This window comes from Gopherus flavomarginatus, chromosome 12 (genome assembly GCF_025201925.1).
Source record: "Gopherus flavomarginatus isolate rGopFla2 chromosome 12, rGopFla2.mat.asm, whole genome shotgun sequence".
Lineage (NCBI taxonomy): Eukaryota > Metazoa > Chordata > Testudines > Testudinidae > Gopherus > Gopherus flavomarginatus.
The window spans coordinates 50,018,489-50,040,769 of record NC_066628.1 but is presented as its reverse complement, the minus strand read 5'-3'; the positions used below and the strand labels follow the sequence as shown (position 1 = coordinate 50,040,769).

General features: G+C 55.2%; 1 protein-coding gene across 4 annotated transcripts in view; it reads right to left on the bottom strand.

Annotated features, from left to right (window-relative positions):
• Positions 1 to 22,281, bottom strand: part of CEP131 (centrosomal protein 131) — a 34,996-nt gene that overhangs the window by 7,851 nt on the left and 4,864 nt on the right. For 3 of the 4 annotated variants that reach the window (XM_050921112.1, XM_050921114.1, XM_050921111.1), the window contains 15 exons: positions 14,032 to 14,146; positions 13,436 to 13,563; positions 12,257 to 12,370; positions 11,331 to 11,480; positions 10,629 to 10,746; positions 9,615 to 9,734; positions 8,679 to 8,847; positions 8,420 to 8,520; positions 7,825 to 8,007; positions 7,117 to 7,308; positions 6,455 to 6,592; positions 5,595 to 5,720; positions 5,137 to 5,253; positions 1,671 to 1,773; positions 289 to 490 (listed from right to left, as the gene is read on the bottom strand). In XM_050921112.1, the coding sequence (XP_050777069.1) occupies positions 289 to 490; positions 1,671 to 1,773; positions 5,137 to 5,253; positions 5,595 to 5,720; positions 6,455 to 6,592; positions 7,117 to 7,308; positions 7,825 to 8,007; positions 8,420 to 8,520; positions 8,679 to 8,847; positions 9,615 to 9,734; positions 10,629 to 10,746; positions 11,331 to 11,480; positions 12,257 to 12,370; positions 13,436 to 13,563; positions 14,032 to 14,146 (2,076 nt within the window). The remainder of the gene's footprint in view (positions 1 to 288; positions 491 to 1,670; positions 1,774 to 5,136; positions 5,254 to 5,594; positions 5,721 to 6,454; positions 6,593 to 7,116; positions 7,309 to 7,824; positions 8,008 to 8,419; positions 8,521 to 8,678; positions 8,848 to 9,614; positions 9,735 to 10,628; positions 10,747 to 11,330; positions 11,481 to 12,256; positions 12,371 to 13,435; positions 13,564 to 14,031; positions 14,147 to 22,281) is intronic. The other variant, XM_050921113.1, reaches the window with a different exon arrangement.

Genomic DNA, 22,281 nt, shown 5'->3' with positions numbered 1-22,281 from the left:
GCTGCCCATGTGGGGAAAGAACTTCTGCAGCTGAAATCCACCAGCAGGCCGCAGGCTAACGGGGGATATTGGCAGCTCATCTCCGGCTGGGGTGCTGGAACAGTCTGGCCAATGGGTGCTAGTTTATCCAAGTGGGTGGGATACATGAAGGCTTGAGTCAAAGCTGCAGCTGCCCATCCAGCCTAGGGGTGATTATCTCCCCCGACCCCTCTGACTCCCGCACAGGACGGAAGCAGATGGGAAGGATCCAGTGTGAAACTCCAGCCTTTCCTCTGGGTCCCTACGTACCGCTGCCTGGCCAGCTCTCTCTCCCGCTGGCCCTGCTCCTCCTTCTCCCGCTCCAGGAGGTCCCTCAGCTCCTCCGTCTGGCGGATGTAGCGCTGGGCTGCCCGTTCGTCCGACTGAAGCAGCTCTGCCTCGTGCAGCGTCTTCAGTTTCTTGATCTCCTGCTTGTGTTTGGCAATTAGTTTCTGGATCTCAGGCTCCAGCCCTGGGGGTCGAGGCGGGGCGGGGGGAGGGGAGGGGAAGGGAAAGGACACTCAGCTGGTGATACTCATGGGATCTCAGACCAATGTCCTTGGAAGGCGAGCAATGGCTCTGCCAGTGGTTAGCTCTCACCATGTCATGGCCTGGAGATAGGACAGGCAGCTAAAGGAGTGGGAGGAAAGGGGGAGCTACCCAAGCTTTTCAGCTTCACGACTGAATACCCCATAACATCGATGGGGCAGGCTCTGAGTCCTTCCACCATGCTCCCGGGGAACTAAATAAAACACTCTGCTGTACCTAACTCAGAGCTAACCTTTCTTCTGAGCTTCGCCGCAGCCTGCTCGAGTGTAAACTACCAGGGGCAGGGACCAGCGTTGCATCGCATGCAGCATTACTTATGGGGCACAGGGCGGGGGAAAGACCTGCTGAGCCCTGTGCAGAAGTCAAGGTCCCCAGCTCAAGAAACTTAAAGTCCAAGAAGAGCACGAACCAGTCACTTTATTGTCAGCTCTGGCCAAAACCCAGCCTGGGGGCGAGAAGAGGGAGCCGACAACAGGAAGGACAAAGGAACCAGAAAGCGCAGTACGGAAGGACCCTGCACTGGCACCTAGGAGAAGGGGCTGGATGGGCTAACAGGGCTTTCCCCTCTCTAGCTGCTAACGCTCTGTCTGCTGGGACTTCTCAGTACTTGGCAACTGGAATTAAGGACAAAACCAGCAGGGAACCTTCACTGCTACTGTGAGCTGAGCTTCAAAAGGGAGATGACAAAGAAAAGCACAAAGGTGGGGCAGCCTCAAAGGCAGGGCCAGGATATGGAAACGCGTCATGGGCAATTCCTGACCCTCCCCACCCGGGTTGTTGATTTAAGTTACTGTTCAGGGGCATTTGTCTGAAAACAGGATCTTGGCTCCTCAGAAGAGCCTGCTCTCAGCCCAGTACCTCACAACCCTCTTAGCCACGACTAGCTGGGAAGTCAGAACAGGAGATTCCAGCTCCTGCTCTCACCTGACCATCAGCAGAGGCAGGAAATGCACAAGCAGAATAGCCTTGACATGTGGAATCTTCAATGAGGTGTCAGCAGCTCCTTCTGGGTAGGGTGCCCTCTGGTGGGGGTGTGCATGTGGGGGGGAGGGACAGGCACACACTGGCTTTCACACCTCTCCAGAGAGAGGAACCTTCTGTACCTTTCACAGTGATTTCTTTGATCTTCTTGGTTTTCTCATCAATCCATTTCTCCCGGCGGATTTTCTCAGTCGCACTCATCAGCTCCTTGAGTTTCTTGATCTCCTGTTGGGAACCGAACATCAAACTTCAGGGACAAGATGGAAGGCAAAAAAACTCCTTACAAATGCAGGTTTTCCCATTGAGAGGAAAGTCCCTAGCACCAGGCAAGAGCCAACGACCTTTGCTATGCACGGGCAACCTGGACAGTCGCAGCCCAAGCGTGCACCCCACAGCTAGGCAAAGACACACTGTCCCAGTGCCTTTACCCCTCTCCTTTGACAAGGCCACTAGAGTCCTGCGGAGCTCAGAAAACAGGAGCAGGGGAGTTACCTGTTGGAGTAGGAAGCCCTTGGAAACCAGCTGAAAACATGGTTTAGGGTGAATCCAGGCTGCTGGTGCCTATCTGAGGACAGAGAGAGGCACCTGTGCACATCCATGTGCACATGCAGTTACCTGCCTGGAGAGGCGTGTATGGCGTGCTGGGTTCTTTGATTTTCCAAACCCCGGCAAGCCCCATTCAGGACGGGAGCACGGGGGCTATAGGAGGAGGACAGACAGATGCACCTTTCACAGGAGCTCACAAAGTCACAGTTGAATCCACACAAGCTTTACAATGCCACACAGCTCTGCTAAAGAGGATGTTTTCTGGCCTTCCTGCAGCAGGCTGTGCCCAGGGCATGTCACTCCTTCCTTAGACACTACTGCTTTGCCAACTGCCTCCGATTCCATGGGCACAGGTGATGATGGACACTCCAGGTCCTACTGCTCTCTAGGGTGCTTGTTTGGGAGAGCCAGGATGCTAGCTCCAGCATCCTGGCCAGTCAAATACAAATCATTAACACTGGGAATTAATAAGTTTCCACGGAGGTTTCCGTTGAATATAGCATGCTCTAATTGCTGGCCGGAATGCAGTGCTCCTTGTCCACACAGGCTGCAAAGCACCCTGAATCCTTTCGGATGTAAAACACTACTGAACTGTAAGACAGCTGTATGACCTGGACTCTGTTTGGAGGGATGGGGCCATTCCAAAGGGTCTCTGGCTCTCTCTGGACAGTGCAACCCCCTCTAGGGAGAGGAGACAGCGAATTGCATGGCAGCAAAGTCAGAAGAGGAAGAGAATGATGGCTCTGACTCAGCCCGAGCCCAGTAGCCAGTGCAGGCAGGCAGTGTGGTCGTGGCTGTTATTGTCAATGACCAACCCTCTGAGTCCAGCTGTGAAATCCTCCACACCCTCCCTGCCCCAGGCAGGGGTTTGCCTATTATCATCTTGATGCTTTCACCTGTAGGTGCTCAGAGAAAGCAGCACCTCCAGGTCAGCCAGATAGTGCACGGAACAGAGGTGCATGGCACAGAGAAAGCCAAGAATAGATTTATCTCCCATAAGGGGGCCAGAGTGTGCCAGACTGGGGAGAAACCCGAAGGCATGTGAAGAGTCTGAGTTGGAGCAGAAACCCAACAGGGGACTGTGGTGATGATAGGAAGATGCAGCCAAGTGGGTGAGTTAACACATGGACAGCGCTGAGAACAGCACTAAGGAGTATCACAGTGGGTCCTGCACCAGAGCATAGCTGCCCCTGCTCACACAGGCAAGGGGAGGGGGCACATGAAAGCACCAACTGCTCATTCACCCCGTGACTCAGAAAGCAGATGCAGCAGAAGGGAGCAGCCTCACCAGCTGGCCAGTGGGGCCAATACAGAAAGCTGCAGCTCTCAAAAGAGCCGAGTGGCAGGAAGGTCCCATGAACCCACTTTCTCTCCGCTGACCAGCATGTGACTGGGGCTAGCAAGGAAAGGAGAAGGGGCTCCTGACTGCTTGGCAACTCGGTTGGCTCTAGAGAAGCCGAGAAAGGGAATTTAACCCATCACATAAAGGATGACCCAGGGGTTGGGGCAGCAGCACGCAATTTAGGAATCCTGGGTTCAACTCCCTGCTCTGCCACAGACATCCTGTGTGACCTTGGGCAAGTCCCTCAGTCTCTCTGGGCCTCAGCTCCCCTCTGTACAATGGAGCTAACAGCCCTGGCCTGCTGCACACGGGGGCGTGAGGATAAATGCACTAAAGATCATGAGGCCCCCAGATACTATGGTCATGGGCGCCAGATGAGTACGTGGGGCAGACAGATCATGGCAGGAGCCCTCAGCCTAGGTCTGTACCAACCCTAACTGTCCCCAGCTAGTCTCTCGCTGCGGCAGAATCAGCCTCACATCTTGACCATGTGCTGGGCCAGCTCAGCCCACTGCAAGATGAGAGCCACCCAGAGGCTCCAGGGAGCACAAGCGCACTTGCCTTTCCCTCCTGCCTGGACTCAAACTCTGGCTTAAAACCAAAGTGAAATGAGTTTGGTGGGTCTTGACTTAGTTTCTATGCGTCTACGTGACAAAGTGGCCATGGTTTGATGCTAACGGCTGTCTCCGCTCCATGCAGGGCTAGGAAATAAACAGCAGGAGGTGCGACAGGTCAGGACTGGGATTCGTTGGCAGGGCTGCGGGTGGGCAGGGGGCTAAGAGCACAATAGTAGGAGGCCCGTTGTCAGTGTGTGTGGAAGGGTTGGGCACCCTCGCCAAGGAGTCAGTTCAGAGCTGCTGAGACTGGCTGATGAGAACAGATCCAAACTCCAAACTAAGACTAAGACCAAACTCTGACTAAGGCGAGGAGATGAGTTGCTGCTCTGTCTGACCAGCGCACAGCGACTGAGTCATGGGTAAAACCCGGGCGAAAGGAAAGCAGGATGATAGTTCCTCCCGATGAGGCAGCATCCCGCAGAGGGATGGAGGGTGGCAGGAAGGGAAAACAAGCTGAGCTCTCAGAGGCTCTTTGCCATCGCTCACTCCTAGGGTTCCCAAACCCACATTATCCTCAGGCCCTGCGCATTTCCAGCCTGGGAACAAGCCCCTCTTTACAGTATCCAAAGCCACCGTGAGAAATTCTTCTGCAGAGGCAGGTTTGTTCTGGTACCTAGAATCCCTCTCCACTGGAGTAAGGCCTCACCTGGCACTGCCCAGTGGGCTTGGGGCATCTCCTCTGCAGCCTGGCCTCAGTTGGGAAACAGGCCGTCCTCAGCAATCTGACACCAACGGCTTTCCATTGCGAGCCCAGCTCTAATTCCAGTCTGCCCAGCCAGGCAGGGCTCGAATGTAATGCAGCAGCCCCAGTCAGTCAGGATGGAAGCCTCTACCTTGGAATGACGTGCTTCTTGCCTCCTCTGGCTTGCCAGCTAGACTCAGACTGGGATCCACCCCCCCGGGGGAAGCTGTGCTGTCTCCTTTTCATCAGAAGAGGTAGCCAGGACTTAAGAAAGCCCACAGATTGGAAAGGAGACACTGTGCTCTGCCTCCACTTGCACTCCGCTGTGATGGTCTCAGAGCGAGTCTTGTCTCTCTACTTCCCACCCCCCAGCCATCCCTCCCTCCTCTACACCTTCTCACCAGCTCATGCTGCTCCTGCATTTGGGAAATCTTCTTGGTGTATTTCTGGTCCATCTGCTTCAGCTCTGCCACCACAGCCTCGCACTTCTCACTCAGAACCTTCTTATCGTCAATCAGCTGAGAGAGAGGGTGGGGAAGTTAGGTCACCCTGCTCGGGACACAGCACCCATGTCGTGGGCCCTGACTCCACTGCAGGTCCTTGGGAAGTTAAAGGATGCTCTGCCAGCTATCTACTCCGAAGGCTGGTATAGAACCTGCTCCCTCCCCACCCAGGCAGCCCCTTGCTGGAGAATGGGAAGCAGGGCGCCGCCTCCCTCACACCCAGGCACAAGGGCCTTTGGAAGGAGTTTGTAACTGGAGCAGACTCCCAATGCTTCAAGAAGGATCATTGGAGGGGTGCGAGGAGGGGGCTCCTGCCTTCGTGATTCTAAAGCGTCCCACCCGGGAGGGGAGATTACCTGGTCGATGAAGGCCAGGTGTCTCTGGATAGCAGACTCGTATTGCTCTCTCTGCAGCTGGAGCTGGTGGCTAAGCTCCTTCTCCGTCTCTTTGACATGCCGCACGGTCAGTTCCCGCTGCTGTGCCTGTCAGGCGCAGGGGAAATAACCACAGGACGTTAGGGGGAGCTGCCCACAGGGAGCCAGGGCTGGCATGACCAGGGCACAGAGAGAGCAGAGACCAGGAATGGTGCCTGCCCAGTAGGTTCAGCTTGACTGGGGTTGAAGGCTGCCATTCTAGCCTCCTGGGGCTGCCAGGTCCCAGTGTGAGTAGGTGGGAAGGAGAGAAAGGGAGTAGAGCACAGACTGGGCAGGTGGGGCCAGCATGCTAGTGCCCTTCCCTTTCCTGAAGAGTTGCAGGCTGGATCAGGAGCATGGCCAGGACTCAACCAGCTCCCATTAGGGTCACTGACACTGTCGGGCACTTTGGCAGTACAGAGAAGGCTCAGAAGTTCCCACCTGACTGGGCATCTTGTGGACAACAAGAGTGAGGGTGAGCGCACCATGGAGGGAAGGGATTGCCCAGCCCCCGAGCTGGGCTTTCCCAGACCACTGCCAATGGCTCAGCCCACGTCAGCTCAGGATGCATCCCTCTGGTCCCTCCACGTTAGCTTGGCACCGTGAGGGAGAGGATCTGTCCCCAACTTGCCATGGGTATTTAGCACGGCTAAATGCTCCCCTTTGGTGGAGGGGGTGGTACAGTTGCCCTCTCAGATGGTAGAGAGTGCAGGGCAGCCCTGAAGGCCAGCTCTGGTTCCCACTGCTGCAGGCCCCACGGCCCTCATTCCCACCCCAGGCTGATGAGTGGCTGGGCTCCCCACCAGCGCGGTCTGCAGCAAGGTGATGGCTCGCTTCTTCTCCTCCACCTCCAGTTTCAGCCTCATGATGGAGCTGGTGACCTCTGTTGCTACAGCTGAAGCTTGCTCCAGGTGGGCCACCTCCTCTTCAGATAAGAGCCCCTGGGAGAAGATACCAGCTCAGTGTAGAACCAGGAGACCCTCTCTTCCCCCCAAAGCTCATTCCCACCACCATCCACCCCCATGTCTCCAGAGGCAGGAGGGACTCAGCCACTGAACTGTTAGGCCGCTCAAATGGGCTCTGGAACCCATTTCCCCTACCTACTGGACAGGTCTCTCACTAACCTCCTGGAATGGAGACAGCAGATGATGTATTCCCGTTCTGTGCTCCAAAAGCCACACCCCAACCCCCCACTTGCCCAAGGCCATGCCTTTTAGAGACTCTCTGCCTCCCCAGAGCATTCTGTAGGAGTCAAGAGAGCAGCAAGATGTAGTGGAACATGGTCCTAAGGCCTCGGTGGCTTCTCTTTTCCCAGCGAGGATGTCGATGGATCCATTTTAGTCTCCATTACACTGGCCCCATCTCATTCTGTTCCACAGCAGCTTCAGAGTGGAACAGCCAGAGGGCAGACTCCTATTTAACACGTCATCTAGGTGCTAGTTTAACACACTGCCCTGCTGCTCACCTCCTGCTGAGTGGCAGAGGCAGCGGATCTGGGCCGCTCCTGCTCTGACTTCTCCATCTCATCCAGGAAGGTGATGATGCTCTGGAGCTTGGCTTCGGAGAGCAGAGCCCCATCCCCAGGCACGCCGGGGCAATGGTTCAGCTTTCCAAACTTCTCCAGGTTATCAGCAGTCAGGGAATTCGAGTCGGCCTCCTGCCCAGAGAGAAGATGTGTCGCATTCATGGACCCAGCAGCCTGCAGGGAGCAATGCCATGCACTAGCACAGCAGAGAGCAGGGACTGCTTGGGAGGCAAGGCAGTGGGTGAGTAATCAGCTGTCACCAATGGAACTGAATTCTTCCATCGCCCCCTAATGGCCAGTCCTCATATGGACATGATCACACTCCCAAGTCGGCAGGAATTCTCCCTGGACAAGCACAGCCTGGCTGAGAGAACGGTTTTAGCAAGGTCCCGCTGCTCCTGGGAGGTGGGGAACAGGGCATGCATGCTTCAGTTACCCAGAAAGGCCAAATTCCACCTTGTCCCCAACTAACACTCCCAGAGGCACAGTCTGAAACGGTGGCATTTCACGGGCATTAACTTGTCATCCCTTCTCTGACTGCATGGCAGCAGCAAGTGAGCCCTGGGAGGGAAGACTCCTTGCCCGCAGCAGTCCTAGCCCAGCTTTGTCTAGGGGATGGTCTCACCAAACCCTGAGCCCTGACATTACCCCATCTATCCAGGCATATTTGTCTTTCTTGTAGAGCTTAGGCTGGGGCATCAGCTCTGGCTCCTCCTCCAGCAATTTGAGGGTGTCCAGAAGCTCACTGAGGGTGACCTTGGACTGGGCTCTGCTGGTCGCAGTGACCCCTGTCTGCAGCTCCTCACTGGCCAGCTCTCTGGAGTTCACATCCTAGGGAAGAAGGGATGGGAGGAATTGAGGGAAAATCCACACATGGTAAAATGGTTTACAGGGTCTGCCCAGCTTGTAATCCGGGCGTTAAATAGCCACAGAAGGCAGGGGGCTCAGTGTGGCCTAATGCAAAACACGGAGATCAGTAGCCCTTTGACTCGAGAAAGGCCCAAGGCACAGTCACAGCTTTCTCAGCAGTGGGGCCATTCTCCATGCTCTCATGCAAGTCTCTTCAGCACTGAGCCCTGGGCCAGTTGAGCAAAGGGCTGAGCACCTGCTGCTCTGCACTGAGCCTCTCTGGACTGAAAGGGTCTAGAGGGAGGGAGGGGAGGGGAGAGGAGGGAGAGCCAAATCCAGTGCCTGAGCTTTCGAAAGCCCCAGTGACTGGAGAGAAGAGAAGAGCTGAGCCCACCTGTGGTTTGTTCTCTGCCATGTTATCCTGTCCAGTACCTGAACCGGGCCCTGGGGGGGACATTTCTTTGGGCTCGGCAGCTGCTGTGCAGAAATTTGCATCTGTGGGAATCAAAGCAGCATTCACTGCTTTACAGCAGCCCAAGATCCCTGGCCCTCCTTTCGGCTTCCACATCCCAGCACCCTGCTGCCCTGGCCCTCGGCCGCTGGCGAGACATGCACAGGGAGCTACGGCCCGAAGGCCCTGGGGAGATTCTCACCTGCATTATTGGCTTTGACGATGCTGTTGGCGGGACTGATGTTCTTCACAGAGGTCGGTTTGGTGGGTTTTTTCCTTCCCACCCGTCTGCCCTCCTTCAGCAGCAAAAGCTCCTCCTCTGCGAGGCGCTTCGCATCAGAGGCCTTTTGGGCTCGTTTCTGTTGAAGCTCCTGTAACAGGGGATTGTCCATCAGCATCCTGCCTGGCACAAGGCCCGCCTCTGCCCATGCTGCTGAGCCCCTGCACCACTCAGTTTGTGTGATCAACGGTTGGGGGCAGGGGGTGACAGCTTGAGCACTGGGAGATGCTAGTGAGCGCAGCAGGCACCGAAGGGTTAATGAGATGACAATCCCATCCAGCAAGACCGAGGACATCACTTAAACATGAATATGTCCATGCTGCATCGGTAGCCACCGGAGACCGAGCCGCCCTGCGCAGGGCTGGCAGGGTGAGAGTAACCACGGTACAGACTGCGAGATGCTCTGATAGCGCAGCATCGAGGGCACGATACATAGGACAGACACTGCATGCGCAGCAGCAAAGCCAATGCTCTCTGCCAGTGCGCTTCAACCTGCCCTGCGGGGACCTGCTCCTCCCAAGAGCAGAGTCCTGTCGCTGTGGCCCACGGAGCCATGGCCTCTCTGCAGGGGCTGCCAGTTCGGATGTGGACAGTTGTTATCCAAGAGCTAGACTGAGATCGGCCGAATGGCAGGAGACTCCAGGCTGGCCAGGGCAGAGGTGCTGTATCCCACCCCACACTGAGCTGCCCAGCATCCCCCCAACTCTTCGCCAAGCTACGCTGCGTGAAGCCCTTCTGAAGGCAGAGAACTACCCCTCCCAGCCCTTGCCCCCCACACACATTAAAGATGGCTCCCGCATAGGTAAGCCAAACAAACAGACCCTCCCATTGCCCAGAGCCCACTGGCCCCACCATTACCTGGATAGCAGCTCGCCGGGCCACTTGGGCCTTCTCCTCCCGGATTCTCCGTCTCTCCTCATCCTTCTTCCGCTGCAAGTCCAGGACGTTCCCCTCCTCCATTCGCGGCTGCTGCCTTTCCTTCACAGAAGCACAGATGGACGTTATTGAGAACTATGGATGCTCCTCACCAGCATTCACTGCCCATAGCAAAGAGATGCAAACAAACTACATTTCCCCCGTCTGGGTTGCCTCAAACCCAGAAAGTTTCCTGCCCCAACCCCTTTTTTTCAGAGATTCTGTGCCCAGAGAGGTTTCCCCTGAGGGTGCATGTTTATGAAACACTAAAAGTAATTATATGCTGGCTGGGTTTGAAATCACTGATGAGACAGGCTTAAAAATAGAATCACACATGCAAGAGCTATGGGTTTTTTCCCCTATTTAGATAAATAATTAAATACAAATATAAAAAGCTGCAGATGATGCATCACTTCCTAAGGTGCCAGTTATTACCAATGGAGCACAACACGCCAACACAGGACATCACTGCCCTAGACATTACACGTGCCCAGTAACCTGACACTGGAGAACAAGGACTGGAGCCTTCAAAAGGCTGTTACTGCCAATCAGGTGGCTGTTTGCAGCTACGCCTAGGGAAGAGAATGACACTTGGAGAGACCACGCAGCGGCTGATGCAAGGGGCTTGTGGCCTAGTTTTCAGAGGAACTAAATTCCCATGGATGTCGCCATCCAAACACCCAGGCCAGTGGTGCTCTGAGCTGCCACATGAGCTACCCGAGTTCGATGCCTGGGCCCTTCCCTGGCTCCATGAGCCTGGAGGGACCTAATGCCTCTCCACACATCCCTCTGGCTACATATCAGACCCCGTCCAGTTCTCAGCTCTGTGGCTTGGTGGCCAGAGGGGAACTACTTTTCCTGTTTCCAAGGGCAGCAGCATGTCAGCATCACACAAGGCTGTGCTGGACTGAGGAGTTGGCTCCGAGTGAATACCCAGGAGACATGTCTGTGACAGACCTCTCTCTTGGAAGCCAACAAATGCCCGAGAGTGGCTGCACCCATCGTGTGCCTCTGCGAGTGGCGTCGGTACCAGCGCTGGATGGTCACAGCTGCCAGGTTAACCTGATGAATGAACCTACAAGGGAAAGAGGCGGCTCAATGAGACTGCTGCAAGCACACAGGCAGAGACGACACACCCACAGCCTGAGGCACTACTGACCACCTCCCTCATACGGTCTCGCTGTTCAGATGGACATGCCCACAAGGGGACAGTTGTTTCTGGGGAGATTAGTCAGAAGAACGGCCATACTGTGTCAGACCCAAGGTCCACCTAACTCAATATTTTGTCTACCTGTACGATCAGACCACACAAGCTCACAGAGAGTCTAAAAGCATAGACCCAAACCATAGGCAGGACTAAATCAATGTAGCTCCATTGAAGTTAATGGAGATATGCCGATTTCCACCAGCTGAGGATCTGGCCCACAGACAAACCCACAGAGTATGCACATCCGAATATGTTACTGGACAAAACCTGCTTCCTCTCCCAGTTTCTGTGCTGTATCCCAGTTCCATTTCCCCATGCCCTCTGCAATCTGCCTTGACGCTGTCCATTGTCTCCCCCAGCCCTGGCATTCCCTTCTCCCCCTTCATTAGCCCCGAACTTCTCCCACTCTGCCTGAAAACTCCCCCACCTTTCCGTTCTGCTCCCTGCCTCACCTCTCTGCCTCCTCCTCTGTCACCTCCTTCCTCTTGAGCAGGCTGCTGCTGTTGTTGTGGGGCATTATGTTGTTGCTGGAAAAGTTCTTCTGAGACTTCTTGAAGCTGCTGCTCTCACTGTCCTCATTCGAGGTCGCCTTGATCATGTTGCTAAGGGAGAGGAGGAGACTGTCTAGGGCCATCCTGCTGAATGCCACACCCACCCAGCGGGCTGGCCCAGTGCACAGGGCAGTAAAAGGCGCTTTGCTGAGCCCACCAGCCAGACCCATGGGCACCCAGAACCGTCTCACTCTGCATAAAACCCGAACCTCTTGCTGGACAAGTAACTGCTCTTGGACTTCGCCCTTTGCCAGGGACCAGCACCCAAGGGACGAAAGCACGTTTCAAGAGGTAAGGAAACCTTGACAGAGGAGAAGGCACTTGCCCATGGCCATACAGCGAGTCAGTGGAACAGGTGAGAACATAACCAGGAGTCCTGGGTTGCCAGATCTCTGCGAGCATCTGTGCTGGTCAGGCAAGCACAATGAAACTCAATTTGTAAAGAGTGACTAGGGCTTCAGGAGCTGAACGGAGAGTCAAACACTCAGTGTTTCAAAGAGGAGCCCCCTCCCTTCGCCATGTCTCACCCCCCCCATTTCAAGGGCTCGACCAGTTCTGAGCCCTCAGGAGGTGCCTGGAGGTCTACGGACAGGTCTGGGAACATTCTGTCAGAGCTGCTAGCAGTTGTCTGGCATGATGCAGCTAAGGGCCTGCACTGAAGGAGACTGGGCTGTCAGCTAGCAATATCAGCCACACTTAGGGGGTAACATGTTTTAAGACGCGTCCTTTCTCATGTGTCTAAACTGCTCCTGAGCGTATGGTGCAAGCCAGGGTCCGGTCACCCAGTCCAGGCCTGTCCCCCCAGCAGAGCGTTCACCCATACGTACTTGAGGGAAGTTGCTGCCTGGTTGGAACTTTTCGGCGTGGAGGCCTTGTCTGTGGTGGAGTAGTTGTTATGCACCATGGTGGTCACGCAGTTGCCCATGGCCCCTTTGTTACTCCTTGTGTGGAGAGAAGAATGAGACATTAGGACTGGCTGGATCAGAGCACAGAAATGGGCTCTTAAGATAACTCCGTACTGTTTCCCCAGCACCCCAAATACTCACAGCTTCTCTTCGGCTTTCAGGTCTTGTTACCCGGTGCACTGCTGCTCAGAAGGCAGCTTCTAGAAATGCACTTGTCATGCAGAATGTACTCCTCCCCAGCTGGTGCACAGCATTATGCAGAGAGCTACATACACATCCCCTTAGCGCAGGAAACGTGCTAACGTGGGACTGCAGCCGAGAGTCTGGCTTTGAGTCTGCCCGTCCCAGCATTTTCAATGTGTTGGTCTGGCGTAAGCCTTGCCTTTCACAGCACGGGAAAGGAGGGAGTTTCAAATGCTACATTGCAAAACCCTCTGTACATATTTCCTATACCATCTAGTCACCTGCAGCACAGGACTCCTGCTCTCTAGAGCAAGTGGAGCCACTGTACTCTCCAGTTAACGAGTGAGGAAGGAGCTTTGTACCCAGTGCACTGGAGTTACTCTACCCAAAACACTGCTGCTAAAGCCATCTTCCTCTCCTGCCATGTTCTCCTCAAACACCTCTGTCAGCTTCCTGCCTCTTCAACACCAGGTTCAGTCTCCTCATCCTCACCTGTGCAGCTCCATCCTCCTGCCTTCTAACAGCTGCTGTCTTTCCCTGCTCCTTCTACTCCTGGGTTCACACTTCATTCATTCCCCCTCCTATATCTAGAGCAGCATCTCTCTTCCTGGGCACTAAGCAACCTTCAAGTGTCTCCTCTCCAGCCCAGCCTTCCATGACTAATCTCTCCTCAGATGCCATCAGCCCCCTGTTGCATCTGACCCTTAGCTATCGCGGTGCAGTTTGTTTAGATGGTGAGCTCCAGCCCCCTGGGCTGTGGAATCCCATTCATTCACTATAAATAACGCGCATGGGGGTCTAGATAGCCGTTCACATCTCATTCTCAGCTGACTCATATCACCAATTCCTTTTCCTGGTTTTAGCTCCACGTCTAAAGAAGCGTGAACCGCCCCAGCCCTGTGCTGCTGCCTCTCTTACCTGTTATTGGCAGTGAAGTTGGGTGCCAGCAACACAGTGGTTTCTTTCTTCCTCATGCCTGCTGGGGACTCCAGCGTGCTGGAGCTGCGGGTGCTGGATGGGATCGGGAAGACCCTGGGCTGATCATCCTACCGTGGCATTAAGCAGAAGTATGAGTGCACTCAGTCAGTGTGTATTATAAACCCTCCCCAGGGAATGTGGTCTTCCTGCAAGGGCCAGTGTCTCCCAGAAAGATTCACTGTCCCACCATCCATGTGCTCTGAAAGGTCCATTTGCACTCCTCCAGGCTTCACAACAGACACCAGGGACCAACAGCCAGTGGGCCAGACAAATAGACCCACGGTCTAACACAGGCCAGGGAGCACCCACGTGGCAGTAGGCTGCCTTGTTAACCATTTGTGCGGCAGATCTAACGGGCAGGATATCAGGGTGTTCAACCACAGCAGCACCAAGCTGGAAACGTACCCCTATACAGAGAGAAACGATCAAAGACCGAAGCATGTGGCTTGCCCCATTAACTTGAAGTCAATGGGCTACTCATGAGTATGGGGAGCGTAACGCTGCCCACAGCAGTCAAAATAGGCTGTCTCCCTTACCAGGATATTCCATGTGGTTTTCTTTTCTGGGGAGGTTTTGCTCAGACTTGCCAGCTTTTTTCTTCCCCCAGAGCTGCTGTCAAAGAAGGTCAAGAAGTCTCCAGGTTGCTCAGCACTGTATTCCCAAAAGAAGAACATCCCAAGAAAGATAAGGAATGAAAAAAATCCTTTTCAGAAACCTCAAATGCAGAAACAACAGCGATGCCCTGGGGGTTTCTCCTTCGAGGGCTGCATCTGTGGTGCCAGAGGAGGCTATTGGGTGCCCTGCTCTTCACAAATCGTCACAATCTGACACTAATCCACAGAGCTGGCCTGAAAAAGCCGAGACTCACCTGGCACCTGTTATCCAAAACAGGAAGTAAAAGAGCTTTGCAGGAAGAGGGTGTCGTTATGTAGTCATTGGTTCCATACAGAATTAGCTCATATACAGAGATGTATATTTCAAAGCCCCATGTAAAGAGATCTTATATTATGGGAAGGAGTATGAGTGAGTGGCACAGCAGGGATTGAGAGTCAGGACTCCTGGGTTCTATCAATGACTTGCCACATGACCTGTGGAAAATCACCGACATCTCAAATGGGGAGAATATCCCACTCGCAGGGGTGTTTTGAGAATTAACAAGAGTGTGTAAAGTGCTTTGTGATTCCTGGAGAGGTGGAAAGCGTGGAGCAGTGTATGTGAGGATGTGTGTGTTCCTATAACTTGGAGCAAAGGCTGTACATACCTAGCAATAACTCAAGGAGGGGAAATCTTTCACTGAATGCAGCTTTTTGAAAAATAAAAATAAAAATAAAAAAAGCCTGAAAACCAAAACACTCAGAATGAAAGCTTGGCCAAAAAGAAACCTTCAGAGAGCGGGAAGCACATGAGCACAGCATCTGCCATTCTCATAGTACCCTGAAGTCCATGCAGACACAGAGTCTGGTTATGCTTCTAAAGCCAGTCAGTCTGTCAAAGCCTTTGCAAACCTCGCAGAGTCCAGCAGACCTCACAGTCCGCTGCACCCAAAACATTCTCTCATTTCTAACTCAGCAATGAGCAGCCCCAGCTCAACACAGATCTGTGCTCCACCTCCTGCTAAGAACTTGCAACTAAACCAGGGCTCATAATTTCTGAGCTACAAAGTGACAAAAACAGCGTTACAAGAATTTGCCAAAGAAGTAAGCCGGTTTATTCAAGCTCCCTTCTTTCAGAAATGGTGTGTCTCTTCTGCCTAAAATTGACCGGGACTCCTCCTCTATCCACCAACCACGATGCAAAATTTGAAGGGCAGAGGGCCTTTAGTGAGGGTTTACAGACCAGGAGGCAAAAATCAGGCTTATAAGGAAGAGCTGATTGCAACTCAGAACATAGGAACAAACGACCTCCCCAAACAAGCTGTGATGCAGTAGGGACTGTCTGTGTGGGGAGTGGGAGAGCAGGGGAGGACTTTAGGGGATGGACGATGCCAGGGCCTGTAACCTGAGCTAGGTAAGGGAGGGGAAAGGTCAAACACCTTTGCCCGGGAAGGGGAACAAAGGAAGGGAGTGGCAGGAAGGAAGCAGTTTGAGTTTGGGCTTGGGGCTGTGTGGGCGGAATTCAGGGTATCCTAGCTAGGATCCAAGCACCCTGAAAGCCCAGAAGGACTCGGTGGAGGGGGCCTGACTGTGCCTGCAAGCTCTGCTGTAACCTGTGTTCCTGTTGTCCAATAAACCTTCTGTTTTACTGTCTGGCTGAGAGTCACTGTGGGTCCCAGGAAGAGGGGTGCAGGGCCGGACTCCCCCACACTCCGTGACAACTGGTGGCAGCGGTGGGATATACTGCACCCCGTGGACGGCGCTTCCTGCAGTAAGTGACTGGGGAGCAGTAAAACGAAGGGGTGGTTAACCCCTGGGGAGTGTGTGCCCAGTGAGAAGGACTTTGCAGTAACAGGGTCCCCCGGGGGATTGCAGCGAGCGGTCCCAGGGGCGGAGGAGTCTGCAGCTCGACCCTGGCAGAGAGGTGGTGACCTCAAGAAGGGCTGGTGCACTAGGGGTCCCCCTGGAAACCGTGGGGAGCGGCGAGCACCCCGGCCTGTGAGTGGCCAGCAGGAAGATGTATGCCAAGCGGCGCAAGTGTGACCTGGTGGAGCTGTGCAAGCAGAGGGGGCTGCACCCAGGGAGGCTCAGCAAGGACCAGCTGATTGCACAGCTGGAGCAGGGAGACCGCATGAATGAACGGAGCCCTGTCTCTGAGGGAAGCAGCCGAGCAGATGCAGCGCAGGCACCAGTGTCTGTCCCCGCTGGGAGTGGTCAGCCGGCGGACGAGGGCTTCCCGAGACCCCCCCTTCCTAGGCGTAGAGGAAGGGCGGGGAGGAGCCCAGTGTATACCGAGGGCACCGTGACACCCCCGGCCAGCAGGGGATCTGCCCGGCGAAGCCCACCCCCCAGCAGGGGATCCTCCCGGCAACGCTCGGCATCCGTGGAGTGGATGCGGCTGGAATATGAAAGGGAGCTGAGACGGGAGGAGCTCGAGTTAAAGAGGCGAGAGCTGGAGGAGAAGGCGAAACAGCGTGAACATGAGGAGAACCAGCGCCAGCGTGAGTGGGAGGAGAAGGAGAAACAGCGTAAACATGAGCTGGACCTGGCCCGGCTGAGGAGCAGTGAGGCTCCAGCTGCGGTGAGTGAGGGGGGACCCAAGCCTACAAAGAGCTTTGATAAGCACTTGCTGCCCCGGCGTAAGGAGGGGGAGGACATAGATACCTTCCTGACGGCCTTTGAGAATGCCTGCGAGCTGCACAGGGTTGACCCTGCAGACAGGATTGCAGTTCTCACCCCCTTACTGGACTCCACAGCCGTGGAGGTGTACAGCCGACTGAAAGGGGCGGAGGCAGGGGACTACGAACTGTTCAAACAGGCCCTGCTCCGCGAGTTTGGGCTGACTCCTGAGATGTACCGGAAAAAGTTCCGGAGCCAGCGTAAAACCCGTGAGGTCACATACCTACAACTGGTCAACCGGGCGCAGGGGTATGCCCGCAAGTGGACAGCTGGGGCCCAAACTAAAGAGGACCTGCTTGACCTATTCATACTGGAGCACCTGTACGAGCAGTGCCCGTCCGACTTGAGGCTGTGGTTGATGGACCAGAAGCCGGAGAACCCGCAGCATGCAGGCCAGCTGGCCGACCAATTTGTGGACAGTCGGGCAGGGGATGGCAGGGAGGAGTCTCGAAGGAGCAGGCCTGCCTCAACGCAGAGAGAGAGTCAACATGGGACCTCCCAAAGGGGGCCTATGGAGAACCCCCCCAAAAGGGGAACATCCAGCGGCAGGTCCCTCCGACCCACTCAAGGGGACCCACGAGATATGGGCTGCTATCGCTGTGGCCAACGAGGTCACATACGGGCCCAGTGCCCCAAGCTCAGGGACAGACCAAGCAGACCCAACCCGCAGAGGGTGGACTGGGTAAAAACCCAATCGGAGGAGGGGCTACATTCCCAGGAAAGGGGGGTTGGCAACATACCACCTATGGATGCTCCCGGTTCCGGGTTTTTGGTTTACCGGGTGGGCGCGGGGCTGCCCCTCCGGAAAGAGTGCATTGTTTCCCTGGAAGTGGATGGGAGGAAGGTCACTGGGTACTGGGACACGGGCGCAGAGGTGACGCTGGCCCGGCCCGAGGTGGTGGCCTCAGATCGGATGGTGCCCGACACCTACCTGACCCTGATGGGCGTGGGTGGGACCCCATTCAAGGTACCCGTGGCAAGGGTACACCTGAAATGGGGGGCCAAGGAGGGCCCCAAAGATGTGGGGGTACACCAATATTTGCCCACTGACGTGTTAATGGGAGGGGACCTTGAGGACTGGCCTAGTAACACCCAGAGTGCCCTGGTCGTGACTCGTAGTCAGAGTCGGCAAATGGCACTGCACCCCGAAAACGGGGAAGGTACTCGACCTGAGGTGCAGGACCCTAACTCAGGGAGCGGGGAACGCCCAGGGGCACGGTGCAGAGAGGCTGCGGCCTCAGACCCAGCCAGCAAGAGAGAGCCGGTCCCCATTCCTGTCCCAGCTGCTGAGTTCCAGGCCGAGTTGCAGAAAGATCCCTCCTTGCGGAAGCACAGGGACCGGGCTGACCTTAGTGCGGTACAGACCATGAGGAGAGGTTGCAAGGAGAGGTTCCTGTGGGAGAAGGGGTTCCTGTACCGAGAATGGGCTCCCCCAGGGGAAGTAGAGTCATGGGGGATCAGGAGGCAGCTGGTGGTTCCCCAGAAGTTCCGTCACAAGCTGTTGTACCTGGCCCATGACATCCCTCTCGCAGGGCACCAGGGAATCCGGCGCACCAGGCAGAGGCTGCTACAGAACTTTTACTGGCCTGGGGTCTTTACCCATGTCCGACAGTACTGCCAATCCTGTGACCCCTGCCAGAGGGTGGGGAAGGCCCGGGACAAGGGGAAAGCGGCTTTGAGGCCTTTACCCATCATAGAAGAACCTTTCCAGAAGGTGGCCATGGACATAGTGGGACCTCTCAGCAAGATGACCCGGTCAGGGAAGAAATACATCCTGGTGGTGGTGGATTTTGCCACTCGCTACCCCGAGGCGGTGGCCTTGTCCTCTATCGAAGCAGACACAGTGGCAGATGCGCTGCTGACAATTTTCAGCCGGGTGGGGTTCCCCAAGGAGGTCTTAACGGACCAGGGGTCCAACTTCATGTCGGCCCTGCTCCGGTCCTTATGGCAGAAATGTGGGGTCCAGCACAACTGGGCCTCAGCGTATCACCCCCAGTCCAACGGGCTGGTAGAAAGGTTCAACGGGACGCTGAAGATGATGCTAAAAACATTTATGAACCAGCATCCGCAAGATTGGGACAAGTACTTACCTCACCTGCTGTTTGCATACAGGGAGGTACCCCAGGAATCTACCGGGTTTTCACCTTTCGAACTGTTGTATGGAAGGCGGGTGAGGGGGCCCCTAGACCTGATGAGGGACGAATGGGAGGGGAAGGCCTCTCCCGAGGGAGAGTCAGTGGTGGAGTATGTCCTGACCTTCCGGGAAAGACTGGCCGAGCTCATGGGCCTGGCCAGGGAGAATCTGGCCCGAGCCCAGAGGAGGCAGAAGGTCTGGTATGACCGCACAGCACGAGCCCGTGCCTTCGCCACCGGGGATCAGGTGATGGTTCTTATCCCCGTGAGGAGAAACAAACTCCAGGCCGCCTGGGAAGGGCCCTTCAAGGTTATCAAGCAACTGAATGAGGTAAACTATGTGGTGGAGCTGTCAAACCGGGCACATCACCGTCGGGTGTACCATGTGAACATGATGAAACCATACTATGACAGGGGGAATGTGGTGTTGGCCGTGTGTGGACATTGGGAGGGGCAGGGAGATGACCCCTTAGTGGATCTATTCCCTGGGACAAAAGCTGGTTCCCCCTGGAGGCGATTCCCCTCTCTGAGCAACTGACCCCGGGCCAGCACGCTGAGATCAGAGGGGTGCTGCATCTGTACCGACAGCTGTTTTCCAACCAGCCTGGACGCACTAATTTGACTGTCCACCGGGTGGAGACGGGGTCACACCCCCCTATAAGATGCTCCCCTTTTCGGGTCACTGGTAAAACTGCCCAGGATCTTGAAAGAGAGGTCAGGGACATGCTGGCTTTGGGGGTGATCCAGCCGTCTTCCAGCCCTTGGGCCTCGCCAGTAGTGCTGGTTCCCAAGAAGGATGGGTCAATCCGGTTCTGTGTGGACTATCGAAAGCTCAATGCCATCACCGTATCTGATGCCTACCCTATGCCCAGGCCTGACGAGCTCCTAGACAAGCTGGGAGGTGCACGGTACCTCACCACTATGGATCTTACCAAAGGCTACTGGCAAGTGCCGCTGGACGCAGATGCCAGGCTGAAATCGGCCTTTATCACCCCTCTGGGGCTCTATGAGTTTTTGACCCTGCCCTTCGGCCTCAAGGGAGCGCCGGCCACCTTCCAGCGCCTGGTGGATCAGCTACTGAGGGGGATGGAGAGTTTTGCCATGGCGTATATTGACGACATCTGCGTCTTCAGCCAGACCTGGGAGGACCACGTGTCCCAGGTTAAACAAGTCCTGGACCGACTCCGGAAGGCTGGGTTAACAGTAAAGGCTGAGAAGTGCAAGGTGGGGATGGCTGAAGTATCTTACCTCGGCCATCGGGTGGGGAGCGGCTGCCTGAAGCCGGAACCAGCCAAGGTGGAGGTGATCAGAGACTGGCCTGCTCCCCAAACCAAAAAGCAGGTCCAGGCCTTTATTGGGATGGCGGGGTACTATCGAAGGTTCGTGCCCCACTTCAGTGCCATAGCTGGCCCCATCACTGAACTGTGCAAAAAGGGGAAGCCAGACAAGGTGATCTGGACTGAGCAGTGCCAGGAGGCTTTCCGGGCGCTGAAGGAGGCTCTGGTTAGCGACCCAGTTCTGGCAAACCCAGATTTTGACAAACCCTTTATGGTGTTCACCGATGCCTCAGACACGGGACTGGGGGCGGTGTTAATGCAGGAGGATGAAAAGGGGGAGAGACACCCTATCGTGTACCTGAGTAAGAAGCTGCTACCCCCGGGAACAAAGCTACGCGGCCATCGAGAAGGAATGCCTGGCCATGGTGTGGGCCCTTAAGAAGCTAGAGCCATATCTCTTTGGGCGACACTTCACCGTGTACACCGACCACTCTCCCCTGACCTGGCTGCACCAGATGAAAGGAGCCAACGCCAAGCTCCTGAGGTGGAGCCTGCTCCTGCAGGACTATGACATGGACGTGGTCCATGTGAAGGGAAGTGCCAACCTGACAGCGGATGCGTTGTCCCGGAGAGGGGACCCTGAACTTCCCCAGGTCACTGGGCAGAGTGACCCCGCTCAGTTCAGTCTCGAAGGGGGGAGAGATGTGATGCAGTAGGGACTGTCTGTGTGGGGAGTGGGAGAGCAGGGGAGGACTTTAGGGGATGGACGATGCCAGGGCCTGTAACCTGAGCTAGGTAAGGGAGGGGAAAGGTCAAACACCTTTGCCCGGGAAGGGGAACAAAGGAAGGGAGTGGCAGGAAGGAAGCAGTTTGAGTTTGGGCTTGGGGCTGTGTGGGCGGAATTCAGGGTATCCTAGCTAGGATCCAAGCACCCTGAAAGCCCAGAAGGACTCGGTGGAGGGGGCCTGACTGTGCCTGCAAGCTCTGCTGTAACCTGTGTTCCTGTTGTCCAATAAACCTTCTGTTTTACTGTCTGGCTGAGAGTCACTGTGGGTCCCAGGAAGAGGGGTGCAGGGCCGGACTCCCCCACACTCCGTGACACAAGCCCATGTGGAAAGGCCTGATTAACCTGGAAACTTTGTGAAGAACCTTACAAACAGCACACTAGTCTTAGGCACCAGCTGTATCAGGACTCTGGTCTGTGTCAAGTGGCATATAAAGAGAACTATTCTCTAAGTAGATTGGGACTTAAATCCCCATTTCATCTACTGTTCTACACACAAAAGAATTTCCCTTCAGCATTTAACAATGCATTCCTGGAGGTGGGGGAGGCCTAGCTTTTAAGAGAAGCAGCAGCAAGAAAAGCAAACCTTCCCTATGCATCACCTCCTAGGAACAGGATGTCTAGAGACTCCCATATACCCCACTCTCACACTCTGATGTTCAGCTCCTCCCTTTCATGCTGATCAAGAAATCAGCCTTTAGAACATGTAGGAGAGGCCCTAGATGAGAAGCATGGTATGAAATATTAGAGCCTGAAGCTGGATGAGACATGGCATTCGTTTCTTTCATTCCTATAGTTCCCCTTTGCCTCCCTCTCCCAATTCCACATCCCTAAGAATAACAAAGAGCGAAGGAGCAGCAGGATCCCCTGGGCTGGGGGCAAATTTCATTCAAAAAGAAGACACGGTCCTTCCCAATCAGAGACAGTCAAGAGTCTGAAATAGCAGAACAATGCAAGGGCAGGAGAGCAAGACAAGAGGAGTGAGGCAGGCCCCAGGGAGGTCACAGCAGTTGACAGTAGTTACTTCTCTCCTGTAGTAATACCAGATGCTCTCTGCCCTTTGAGAGCTGAAGAAATCCACCTACCTACTTATAAGGCCCCTACCTAAGTAGCATCTGAGCACCACAGGGTTGGGAAGTAGATTTGGTGAATTCAACAGGTCAGCTGTCCCCCTCCCTGCCTTGCCCACCTTGCAGGGACAATGATTTGCTATTGTATTGTGGCTTATGAGTGCTAGGAAGCACAGGTTGGACTATTAGCATGCAGTGGTGGCTCCAGGTACCAGCATTAAAAGTGTGTGCCTGGGGCGGCAAGCAGCAG